Source organism: Liolophura sinensis, chromosome 10 (genome assembly GCF_032854445.1).
Source record: "Liolophura sinensis isolate JHLJ2023 chromosome 10, CUHK_Ljap_v2, whole genome shotgun sequence".
In the NCBI taxonomy this organism is placed as follows: Eukaryota; Metazoa; Mollusca; class Polyplacophora; order Chitonida; family Chitonidae; genus Liolophura; species Liolophura sinensis.
Window position 1 is genome coordinate 25098016 of NC_088304.1, and position 13434 is coordinate 25111449.

Here is a 13434-nt window from a genome sequence, read left to right on the forward strand (position 1 = left end):
CTAAGCAACGATGAAATGAATAAATACTATAGAGACCCTTAAAATCAACCCCCCCCCCCCCCCCCCCCACCTATTTTTTTTCTTTTTACCAAATTTTCTGCGGTATATCATTTTATGTTCCAACCAAAAACCGATCCTTCGAAAACACATATTTCTTAATTTGGCTGTGGAGACCTGTATGATTTTTTTTTCAGTTTGAGCTGTGTGTGCCCCTGTAACACTTGAACATGTAAGCATATCATGCTAACATAACTAAATTTCCATGGCAAGGTAGGTGTCACTGAGGTACCCAAGCATGCACTTCGTAGATTAATTTCTGTATACATACAAGTAGCTAGGAATGCTTTTATTTCTGGACAACAAGCCTCTGCTACGGAAGTCGTTTTTTTATTTATTTATTTTCTTTATAGAAAAGCGCATTTGGGCCAAGTAACAATTGACTATTTAATCCAATTTCTGCTTTAAATTTATTTTCTTTCGTTATGTCTCTTTTAATTTCATTTGCGATAATGGATTCTTTACATGCTCACAGTGCTTATACATGTATGGGTGTTCCTCTCCTTCACTCCAGAGGGCGCTGCAGTAAGATGGCGTCTGCCGGGACAGGGATGGTGATTGGAACAAAGACTTATGGAGATAAACCGAAATGTTTCCAATTGGAGGAAGATGGAGAACATTATTATATTGGTTCCGAGGTAAACTATCTAGTATCTGATAAAATGTGTTAACCGACTGTCGTAAATCAGTGGATAATCGGTGGATTGTAGCCATGGAAAACTGGTTCACATATACGAAATCTAAGCCCTTTATGGTGTGTTGTTGTTGAAGGATGTGCAAGCCGAAAACTTTTCAGTGAAACTATCCTCACCTGTTTTCAGGCGAATTATGACTTGGATGTCTAAAATTGTATCGTGAATAAAGATGAGTTTGTTTGATTTTTTTTGGATCCTCGTACAATAACAAGGGAAATAATCCGCAAATGAGCCATGAAGCAAAGTGATGAATTTGTGAAATAAAACCTAAATGTGTGACATGTGGCTCTGCTTTTCCAATAGAAAGTGTGATGTGTTCTGGGAGAATGAACTTAATATATTCTTAAGTGAACAAGGCAAATCGATACGGCATTTCAGGAGCCTAGCGAGTTCATGCTGGGTTGACTATGGCCCTGCAGCCTTTGATGTTCAATGTATGATACCACGCCTCACAATATGTACCGGTACGCCAGCCAGGCTTAGGGTGAATTGTCATGAAAAGTATTCCATCATGCGCACTAACTTTGAGTAATAAGTGTCAACTCCAAATTCTGCACGTAACAAAGATATAGTAAGATCATATTTTTGTGTCTAAGTGATCATTTTAATCACATCTATACGAATGTTGCAATGGAAGATATAGTTTGTATAGGACAGTGATAATTATTCCGAATTTTTCGCTACTTTTTGGCGGTGCTGACAGGTTTTACAGGTGTTTTTTTTAAAACGATGATTGAAAATTGAGAAAATTGCTCATTTGAAATACATGGGCCTTTTTCAAGAATATCTCAAATTGGTCGTGTTTGACTTCCATAAAATCACCTTTTCATACAGCTACAGATGTACTGTTAATAAAAGTAAGATTGGGGAAATACTTAACTGAATTAGTCCATGTGGCAATTTAGGGCCTCATAAGCAGTTTCTTACCAAGTTTGATTTTTGTGAACACTATATTCCTATATTTCTCAGAAGCACTGATGGTCGACATAGGTGCGCATGTGTAGTCTCCGCTGTTTAAGAGAATTGCTAAGGAGGCTTAACAGCTGTAAATACATGCCTCTGCTGAACGTTCATTAGCTTTCTGCTAATGTTGGTCTACATAACCTGTAAACCACTAGTTATGGAGACTTTTGCAAAGGCAGCATTAATTGCAGTGTACCATCATGTGGTGCATCAAAATGGAATGTGGCCAAATCCATCTGCCATCCTCACTTGTAATATATCGTATATACACACTCAATATGCTCACAGCTTCCTACTGTTTTTAAGAATACTAGAACCCATCAAGGGTAAAATATAGGGGAGTATACTGGGGGCTGTGTGTGGCATACTTTACTGGCTAATCCCACAAGGCCATTTGCAAAGGTATATACATGTACCGTGCCGGCGCAACAAGAAATAAAGGCAGGCATGCATTGTAAATTGGCGACATGCTGATCAGTAAACAAGGGGTAATTCAATACAATTAATAGGCCTATGTTTTTCTTTTTGATGTTATTAGCTTATAGACCTGATATTCCCAAGGAAAGTGCCCATTTCTTCTGCCCATTAAGTGAATTAAAGTGGTCTCACATCTGTTCTGTCATCCTATCTTCATTATTTGACGCTTGTACATGGGGCCGCTGTTGTTAGCAAGCGACACATGACTGGGTGCTGAGAACCTATCACAACAGGTGTCAAAGGTTGCTGGTCTGGAGAATGCATGTGGGATCGTCTGCCATAACACATATGACCACATGTAACAAACTAATTTTACAGTAGCACAGTCCAGCCTGTTGGCTCAACATCCCCATTAGCAGCTTTTGTAAAATCATGCCTTTTAGCTGCATTAGTCTGCGATATGCCCCATCTTATCTTGTGGAACTCTTGAAAATGCTGATTCGTCTTATACAAATTACTAACGATATGCTGTTAATAAAAATAAGATAAGGAACTTGGTGAAGAGTACCGAATTCCCAACAACAGCAACAAGATGCACTCAGGATGACACCCTTACCCCATTTACATTTGGTGAAGGATTAGTGTCGAGTTTCTAAGGTTGCAATCCTTGTCAAATAGCTCTCCTGTTAGGGAGAAGCAAAGATTACATTCCAAGCTGTTGTGGAGTGCATTTTTGTTGAATCAGTTTCAGCACCAAACGCCAGCTTAAGTAATAATTGTACATTTATAAAAACAAAAATTCATAATGATTTGGTTTCCATGGTGATTCATATATATTCTGTTGCTTTTCATTTTCAGGTGGGGAACTACCTGCGCCTGTTCAGAGGCTCTCTCTACAAGAAGTACCCTTCTATGTGGAGAAGGCTAGTGACTGTGGAAGAGAGGAAGAAAATCGCCACGCTAGGTAAACAAATTGTTGGTGAGTTCACAGCTTTTGGGTTTTGGTGTATCTGCTTGGCTTTTTGCTGGTTTATGTGTATATATATATATATATATATATATATATATATATATATATATATATATATACATATGTATAATCTTGTATGTAAAAAATATTGAATATGTCATTTGGCTGTTTGGAGTAAAATATGTAATACCAAGTTAGAATTGCTGACTTATCTACACATTGCTATGCTTTAGTGTTTTTAATTGTACTGAGGATGCAGCTGTATGTGTGTACATCACCATGGCTACAAGCGGCACATCACGTTTCCAGTTGCTTGTAAGAAGAGTTACCAAGCACATCAAAAAATAAAATTAATGTGGCTGTTTAGATCTGTTGCCACCCTTCTTCCAAAATAACTGAAAATTATTTCTTATCTTTTCTTTTAAACTATAGCCAAATCATTTGATTATTTTAATAATTGAAAAACACTGTTTGTCTCATAATTATTTTGTGCTCTTCTTTTTTTTTTTTTGTCTTGTTCATTAGGATTTGGCCAGCATTCCCTGGCGACCAACATCACTTTGCTGAAGGCCAGTGAGGTTGATGAAATCATCATGGGCAATGATGACAAGTTCAAGGCCGTCTCAATTAGCAGTGAACCAGCAGTCCGGTAAGGTGCAATTTTTCTTGCGATAAACTTTTCTTTACCCATAAACTCTGATCATTTAAATAAGTTAATATTTTATCTTGAATCTTGAGGAGTCGCTGTGGGTTTAAGTCCCGCCCATGCTGGCTTCCTCTCCAGTCGTACGTTGGGAAGATGTGCTTTGCAACATTGTAGTGGTTTCTTCCTGCCATATTGATGTCTGTTTCTCGTCTAAGTGAAACAATGTTAAATATGCATGGCTTAAAAAACCTGTCAAATAAATAAATATTAGTCTTGATAAAATACTATTCTTTGAGTGACCTGATTTTTTTTCTGCAGAGATAACAAGGCTAAGCGCAGTAACTGGGTGCCAGCCATCCCCAGCAGTTCTCACCATCTGGATGCTGTTCCATGCTCCACCCCCATCAACCGAAACAGGCTAGGCAAACCAAAGATGAGGACGTTTCCTATCTGGTATGTATGTCCTCCTGAGAAAATTGCAGTCTTCTCGTCGTTTACGGTTAGTGAACTTTCCTATCTGCTGGGGCCCATCTTCCAAAGCAGCAAATTGCACCTGGTGTAGAACCATCATGAAAGATATGCTTGTTAATGGGTAACCAGACTGAACCTCCAAAAAAGTTCCTCAAAAGTTAGGGTAAGCTGGACGTAGTATTTGTCCTGTGTTTTGCAGCAACCAGCAGGCTCCTGACCTATGACTCATTGGTTTACCTGTAGTTGTAGCTTACAGTAAGGCTTTTTGTGAAGTGCTTTGTTCAAGAGGAATGATATCACTGTTTTTGTCCCACAGCTTTGATGACCGTGTTTCTTCCTCCAGGTATGATAAATTCAGTGTATCAGTCAGAATGACGACACAGTTTTTGTACCCTGGCTATAATGATGTTTTGTCACACAGTTATAAAGTCATTATTTTTGTCCCACAGTTATGATAACATTGTCTTCGTGACACAGAACACTTATTGTTGGACACTTTACCACTCACTATTAAATGATGACACTGTTCGTCACTCACTAATGATGACACTTTTGGTCCAGATAACATCACTGTTTGTGTGCCATTGGTTTTGTCACATAGTTATGGTAACATTGTTTTTTGTCACAGAGTATCAAAAATGATACTTTTTGTCACACAGTAGTGGGCCCTCCGTGGTTCAGTCGGTTAGGGCGCTAGCGTAGCGTAATGACCCAGGAGTCTCTCACCAATGCGGTTTCTGTGAGTTCAAGCCCAGCTCATGCTGGCTTCCTCTCCGGCCATACGTCTGCAAGCAACCTGCAGATGGTTGTGGGTTTGCCGCGAGCTCTGTCTGGTTTCCTCCCACCATGATGCTGGTCGCCGTCGTATAAGTGAAATGTTCTTGAGTATGGCGTAAAACACCAATCAAATAAATAAATAATGTCACACAGTAACAAAGATGATACTTTTTGTCATACAGTATCAAAGATGATACCTTTTGTCACATAGTGATGATGCGGTAGTTTTCGTCACAGAGTCATAATGCTACATATGTAGTGTAACAGATTTTGTTCTAAACATCTTGCTGACCAATTGGTCTAATGTGCTGAAGTTCAGAGCACTAGGCATAGACCAGTTGATGTGAGTGTTTGTATCCAGTTCTGGCCTGCTATTTCGTCATGACACTTGGTGGCCATGATGAAGGATTGTCAGGTTCTACTAGTTTGTCCTTATATTAGTAAGTTTGTGCTATACCTGGCCATGGTGAATGGTTCCCCCGAGCCGTACCCAGTCTCTCCCTCCTAAAACCAGGTTGCAGTCATGTAAATGAAACATTTTTAAGACCAGCACAAACTGTAATCCACCTACAACTCGTTTGCTATGGTGACAGTACATGGTCCTCAGTTCGTGGGTCCATTGGTATAATCCTTACACAATCGGTGAAAACTAGCTGTCTTCCACCAGTATGGAATTCAAAATCTGTACATCACATGAGGGAAAGTTTGTCAGTAGCTTGCCCAAAGGATGCTGGTTTTGGTCCCCAGGCACACCAGTTTCCTCCAGCTATAAAACTGACCTCATTGAATAAGTGAAAAATTCTTGAATTATTCAGTATTTAACAATCAATCAGCTGAACAAACCATTTACGAAAGAGGGAATTGATTTTGTCTACCAGTTACGATGACACGGATCCTGCTCAGATACACGAGAATGCCAACTCTCAGGAGATGCTGGTCCCCGTCAGACTGGACATGGAGTTTGACGGACAGAAACTGAGGGACTGCTTCACCTGGAACAGAAACGGTGGGTTTTGGGGATGTTGATTATGTGATTAGGTTTCTTTTGGCGTCATTTAAAAGCCTCTTTAGTGCTTCTTTTTAGCATTCATCCCTACTTAGAGGGACGTACTACCGACACTGAAAAAAATTGTGCTGTTATTTTAAACCTCATCTACATAAAGTTGAGACTTCTGGATGTCTACCAACCCCCCGATGGGCGCAGTTGTGGCGTCTGCTTCGGGAGGCGGTAGATCCAAAGTCAGTGCTGGGTAAGGTCACACCTAAGAACTTAAGAGGAAGTTGTAACTTCCTTGTTTGGCATTCAGCATGAAGAGGATAGTGCAACGACTGGTTGCCCCGTATCAGTATAATGGCTCTGCGGAGCGCCTTACTTGGTTTGCCTTCGGTAAGTCGTCTCGGTGAAGCAGCACTAGATAAAAGAGCGGTGGAAATCCGTCCTGCAACAAGGAGGCACATTACATGCACTCTCAGAACTCCTTCATCATCATATGACTGAAGAATTGCTAAGCAGGACGATAAACCCCCAAGTACTCACTCACTCACCCCAGATGTCTACTGGCACCTATCTGATTCTGAGTGAATGATCAAATGTTTAGTTTTTTCTGGGGTTCCCTTTTGACCATCAAATGTACTAAAGCCCTGTATTTGGAAAGTCAGTTACCTCCCCCAATTCTAGATGACGAGAGATGTTTTGGGAAGTTGAAATGTCAGACACAGCACTGTGTTATAATTATGCAGTCTACCGTGTAACTTCATTTCTGTCGTTGGCTATTATGAGTACTTTGTAAAACATTATGAGTAGAAAGGAAGATTGTATTTGATTTACTAGGCTTCTAACTTGTTTCAATGTATCGTATGTTTACATGTGCGATCCAAGAGCAAATGTTGCGTTGTGGGAATCTTTGCGCTGCCTCATTTGCATGATATCTCGTTGGGTGGGCAGTGTAGACCAGTCGCGCATTTCTCCCTATAATTCTCTAAATTGACATTTTGTGGAAAATAGAGGGCTAGGAGGTTTAGTTAGGAGTCAAATGTCACTCAGTTTTATTTTTAGCTGAACCAACTCAAAAGTTCTGAATTTCTTTCGGCAGTATGTCCCTTTAAAAGTAAAGAAAACTCTAAAATTAAGTAGCTGAAAAAAATAAATTCGCTTAATTTTTTAAAATTTTTGCAGCAGTATGAAAAAATAATTTTTAAACATTATATTCTATGGGGGGCCTCCGTGGCTCAGTTGGTTAGCGCGCTAGCGCAGCGTAATGACCCATGAGGCACTCACCAATGCGGTCGCTGTGAGTTCAAGTCCAGCTCATGCTGGCTTCCCCTCCGGCCGTAAGTGGGAAGGTCTGGCAGCAACCTGCGGATGGTCGTGAGTTTCCCCCGGGCTGTGCCCGGTTTCCTCCCTCTATAACCTTGGCCGCCGTCGTATAAGTGTAATATTCTTGAATACGGTGTAAAACACCAACCAGATAAATAAATAAATCATATTCTGTGGCTTTCTGTAGTGACAGTGAAGGCATCAGTGATGTTACATTCCCCGAAATAGTTCCTTCTAAGGTGTATTCAGCAAATGCATTCATATATCAATGTGCACATGTGTATGCAGGTTGAATGATGAAATGTAGCAGTCTGTATGTGTTCAGTGGCTAAAACCTGATGTGATGTCACGAGTCCCAATATGATCAGAAAATGCCACCTTAAAATTTTACAAGTTTGAAAAAGTTACAAAGAAGTAAATCGTGGACTGAGGTTTATGGTCTTTCATTATGTCGTCTTTGCCTGAAGTTGCTTTCCTTTGTGATATTCGTTTCAACCCTGAGACTCTCATTGAGCAGTGCTTAAACATCAGTCAATGAATCAATCAATCCATGAACTTGGTGAAAATGTAAAAATGTACGTCTCAACAAATTCTACGTTTGCTTTCATCTTTGAAGCAAGGTGGTAGTTGTTGCATTATAATACTGTATTTCACCTATTAAAAGTTTAGCGTTTTCAAGTGACTCATTGTTCTTGATTCTGATTGGGTCATTCACCTTTTAGATCAGCTGAAGAGTTGTTTAGTTAGGTCTGATTAAATTCTTGTTAGGAAAGCTCCAGCATGGGCATCAAAAAGTGCCATTTTAAGGCCTTTTTTGTGCGTTTTTTTGGTGAATTTGCACACACCGTATTTTATGACACACAGTAACAGAAATACTGTGTATGTTTATCTATTTTATTTGATTTGTGTTTAACTCCGTGCTCAAGAATACTTCACTTATACCACGGTGGCCAGCATTATGTTGGGAGGACACCGGGCAGCACCCATGACCATCCGCAGGTTGCTGGCAGATCTTCCCACTACTGTGTATGTATTTCATCTGAAGTTTAGCATTGTTCAAGTGACACATTTCTCTTGATTCTGAATGGTTCAGAACCTGAAAGGCCACTTACAAGTTTTTTTTTTGTCATATCTGATTAGTGAAAATATGTCTGATCAGTGGTGGCATGAAGAGAATCATTTTGCAGAGTTTATGGGCTCCTTAAAGCAAATTTATACATATGCACAGTTAACACCTGACTAGAAAGCACTGAATGGTTCGCTAATGAGTCTGGAAAACCATGCCTTGATTTACTTGGTTGGTGTTAATTTGTTAATTGTTTTCATATTGCCAGAAAGCATCATCACACCTGAGCAGTTTGCTGAGATCTTGTGTGATGATCTGGACCTGAATCCTCTCAACTTTGTCCCGAGTATTGCTCAAGCTATCCGTCAGCAGATCGAAGCCTTCCCCACCGATAATCTCCTTGACGAGCAGAAAGATCAAAGGGTCATACTTAAGGTATTGTATTATGTGAGACATCCAATGGGATACATGAAGAGGTCTGGGAGATGTTGTTTTCAGTGTTAATGTGTTAGTACTACAGAAGTGTTTTGTGAGCACCAACACATGTACGTGTACAATGATTTCTAATGAATAGTTATGCTAGTAATGAGTTACATTTATTAAAACATTAGCAAGCAAGATCGTTGACAATTATGCAGCCGTTTTCAGGCCGTATTGATATGTTCAGCACAAGACTTTTAGTATCAAACTACACATAAGTACAGTCCATAACTGTGTGCACCTGTAAACAGACGTAATTGACAGCTTGCACCTGCAGCCCTCAGCCGTGTAATTTCCGCACGTAAATAACTAAAATTTTGCACTATAAATCACTCGTCCAGTATTGGCGTATTTCCCTTGGACTGTTCTGGCAGGATTTTTTTTTTATGAATTCTCTGTGGAGCCTTTGCTGACTGATTGCCAATATCCAAAAGGGATACTTAAAGGGCTTGTTTCAAAGGTAATATTCTAAAACACTTATTTGCCTCACTTAACACAAAGCTTTTAATGTTGAAAATCAAGGTCATTTTAATACCATGCGTATTGAATCAGTAAGAGAGCTCCTCCTGGCTACATCTTAGGGTCGTACCTGGGAAGGTCAGCCAGGCAGCAACCTGCAGATGGTCAGGAGTTTCGCCAAGGGTCTGCCCAGTTTCCTTCCACCATAATGCTAGCAGCCGTCATCGTTAAGATGAAATATTTTTGAGTAATGCGTAAAACACCAATTAAATAAATAAATGAATACTGTGTGTATCAGTAAGAATGATCTGTTGATGCTGTGTCTGCTTCAGTTGAACGTTCACGTAGGTAACATCTCCCTGGTGGACCAGTTTGAGTGGGACATGGCAGAGCCTGAGAACAGCCCAGAGGAGTTTGCTAATAAACTCTGTGCTGAGTTAGGTAAGCTCCCGGTACCTGTCTTCTCCTATTTAACTGACGTTTTGAAACCACACAGATTTTGCCAAGTCAAACTAACCCATTGATACCTAAGGAGGATTCAACATTTGTGACTGAATCAAATTCTTGAAAACATAGAAACATCTATTCTGTGGTGAGTTTAAAACAATAAATTAGTAACATGGATGCAGTTATTCCAAACAATGGTGAAATTTTAATGTTAATATTTTTATATAATCCCTGATAGATCATCACCGTTAGGGGGGTTTTATGGCACCTAGCCTGATGCTGTTTCTTCCATCTTCTGTATGATTTCCTGTATGTTGTTCGTGGTCTTTTTATGGTCTCCTCCAGGTTGGTTTATGGTTTCCTTTTGATCTCGTCCAAGATCTTGCTTTCCTCTTGGTTCTTCTAGGGTTTTTTCCAGTTCTTATTGGTTTTTTTCAGGTTCTTCTTGGTTTCCTATGAGTTTTTCTTGGTGTCTTTTGAGTTGTTCTTAATTTCTTTTGAGTTCTTCTTGGATTCCTCTGGGTTCTTCTTGGTCTTTTTCAGTTTCTTGGTTTCTTTCAAATTCTTCTTGGATTCCTCTGGGTTCTTCTTGGTTTGTTTCAGGTTCTTCTTGGTTTATTTCAGGTTCTTCTTGGTTTCCTATGGGTCCCTCTTGATTTCTTTTGAGTTTTTCTTTATTTTATTTTCAGTTCTTCTTGGTTTCTTTCGGGTTCTTCTTGGTTTTTTTCAGGTTCTTCTTGGTTTACTTCCATCTATCAACCTAACCCCAGTGATATGAGTGAAAAATTGAGAACAGCTTAAAACACTAATCCAATGTGTAAATGATCATTGAATTTGTATCAGTATTGAATTTGTTTCTGGTGTTTCTGAAGGTTTGGGTGGCGAGTTTGTGACAGCGATAGCTTATAGTATACGAGGACAGTTAAGCTGGCATCAGAGGACCTACGCATTCAGGTGAGTCTGTGTCAGAGGAGCGCAGGCAATAAATACATCCTAGAAATTAATTATGATGATAATCAACATTGTTCCCACAAAAAAAAAAAAAAAAAAAATACATGTAGATAAATAAGTGGATAGGAAAGACTTCATTTAAGGCTTCTCACTTCATTTTCATCTGAAAAAGTGCATTTTTAGATGCAAAAATAGGACATCAAATATTACTTTTTCTGCTTTAAACAGGGGGAAAAACCCATAAATTAGCTTTTTAAGAACAAAATAAGTAAAAATAAACAATATTTTAGGTCAGATACTGTAACTGTTTTGGAGGGTGAGAGTAACATTTCAAGTAAGAGTGAAACATGCAGTTTTTGGGCACTCATATGTTACTGTTGGAAGTCAACCTGAAGAAGACAAATTGAAAAAAAAAACAAACATTTTGGGTCGACGTAGTGTATAAGATAGAATGTACCTAATTCATTGTTGAATTTCTTTCCTCTTGTTTCTTTAGTGAAGCACCTCTACCCATTGTGGAAGTTGCCATTAGAAATCAACATGAAGCTGATCAGTGGTGTCCATTCTTAGAGACGCTCACAGACGCCGAAATGGAGAAGAAAATCCGAGACCAAGACAGAAATACAAGGTAAGGAAATGGACAGGTCTTACAAAACAGTCGGCCCAACCTGACCATAAACATCCTGATTTTGCTTCTCTGTTTTTTTTTAATTTAGTGGAACATCAACACGTATTATCCACACCCACTGCTATAGTCTTTAGAAGTGAAATATTCTTCAGTTCAAAATGGAAGACAAAAGTTATTTTGACCAATGATAAATTTGAATACATATGCAGCTCAGAAAAATTTTAATCACAATTTTTATTTGTGTGTGTTATTTACAGGAGGATGAGGAGATTAGCTAATACAGCACCGTCCTGGTAACCATGCGAAATATTCATACAGGTCAGTCAAGAAGAGCTTTCTCCACAAAGATTTCTTCACCCTGTAGAACACTTGAAGACATCCTGTGGACAATGCTGTATCCAAGAGATGCTTGATAAAGTCCACAAGAAAAGATGGAGCTTAAAATTACAGCTTTCATCAATATGTGCAATTTGTTTGAAAGAGGAGATATACACAAGCTTTTTGACAATGTGAATCTCGTTGTGAATGACACAAAAATGAACGGTCCTTGTTACATTTCTCATTATTTGAAAGTACATTGTTATCTCCCTTGTTGACGGCCTGAAGTTATGCGCATGTTCAGTTTTACACAATTCCTCAGCCTTTTCGCATATGAAAGAGCAACCTTCATTACAATTTATGGTCATTTATAATTTAATTTTGGAGACAAAACCACATTGATTGGATTGGCCAGTATCAGAGCTTCGGAAAAAGTTTAATTTATCAGTCTTCACAGAATAATGGCGTCAGACTATGCTTGAAAACATGCAAAAATGTTTAAGAATTAGAATAGCACAAATGTTCTGTGTAAATTATCACTAATGATACCTTGGTTTTCACGTTCATGACTGACCTGATTTGTATCCCTGTACATGTACTGTTTTCCAGCATGAAGCTTTTCATCCAACAGTAGGTCAAATTTGACAGGCCTTTCTCGTCCATTGACGAGTTAGCTGCGTTATTCTTCCGTTTTCATTTCATTTTGTCAGTTTTGGTTCGGTTTGCCGAGGCTATCTACAATTCATGTCTCACTCATTAACTTTTACATCATAAAGTCACATTTGTCGTCAACATACATCTTAAAGGAAAAGTAAAGGGCAAAAAGGAATGGAAGGGAAGGAATGAGAAAGCTTTAAGAGAAATGACGAAATACTGTATTCATATCCAAAAATAGATGAAGCTTATAGACGAGTCCTGAACCGGATAAATGCTGTCAATCTACAGGTGCCCAATACTTAGACAGTTTCGTCAGTGAATGACAGTGCATTGCTTGTTGAAGGGCCATAACCCTCTAAATACCCGAGTATGATCAAATCAGTTTGGTTCACATACTCAGACTGGGGTTCAGTTAACGTTGAGTGGGGAAAGTTTGACTTTGTGTCATACTTCGTGATGTGATCTTAAAATGGTTTTCTACATTGAACTTTATACCTACATGTACCTGTGTGTAACGTAACGTCAGGACTTTGAATGAAGTAATTGTGACTTCGTTATTTTGTTACAGGACCTTGTTACCACCGACTGGTGGATGAAATGTTATTTTGGTATTGTACGAAAGTGAAATTCTGTAGTTTCCTTCTCTTTTAAAGAAAATGGTGTGGGATGTTTGGAAACCGATTTACCTGTTCATACGTCAGTATCTTGCTCAAAAGGGGTTTTTATTGAATCAAAAATCAGGAAGACATGTGGGATACATGTACGTGATTGTATCAGTTACATATATAGTTAAGACAACATGGTGATCTGATGGTGACAGAAGTTTCAGGGAACGTAGATTTTTTAATATTTCTGTCATAAGACTTCATCTCAACCATTTTCTTAGAGTGGAAGAGAGATTCATCGATGTGGATAGCTTGTCCTGAAAGTCACTGTCGTTTTTCAGGACGTGTAAAATTCCCAATGTAGAGATAAAACTGAGATATCCGCGTCAAGGGACTTGGAATCCATGAAAGCCAGATTAGTGTATTGATTTACTGGTGTATCGGTTTGCTGGTGTATCGGTTTGCTGGTGTATCGGTTTGCTGGTGTATTGGTTTGCTGGTGTATCGGTT

The 13434-nt window shown here is 39.0% G+C and overlaps 1 protein-coding gene across 2 annotated transcripts; it reads left to right on the forward strand.

Moving 5' to 3' along the window:
* Positions 1 to 597: 597 nt before the first annotated feature.
* LOC135476341 (SWI/SNF-related matrix-associated actin-dependent regulator of chromatin subfamily B member 1-like) lies at positions 598 to 13434 on the forward strand. 2 transcript variants are annotated; one of them, XM_064756340.1, is made up of 10 exons: positions 598 to 695; positions 2991 to 3111; positions 3628 to 3751; positions 4067 to 4201; positions 5875 to 6002; positions 8648 to 8814; positions 9651 to 9759; positions 10638 to 10719; positions 11213 to 11344; positions 11602 to 13434. In XM_064756340.1, exons 1-10 carry the CDS (start codon positions 609 to 611, stop codon positions 11639 to 11641), a joined length of 1125 nt encoding a protein of 374 aa, XP_064612410.1. In that variant the 5' UTR covers positions 598 to 608; the 3' UTR covers positions 11642 to 13434. The 2 variants fall into 2 exon arrangements, with proteins under 2 accessions (XP_064612410.1, XP_064612411.1); XM_064756341.1 differs by having other exon boundaries at positions 2991 to 3096.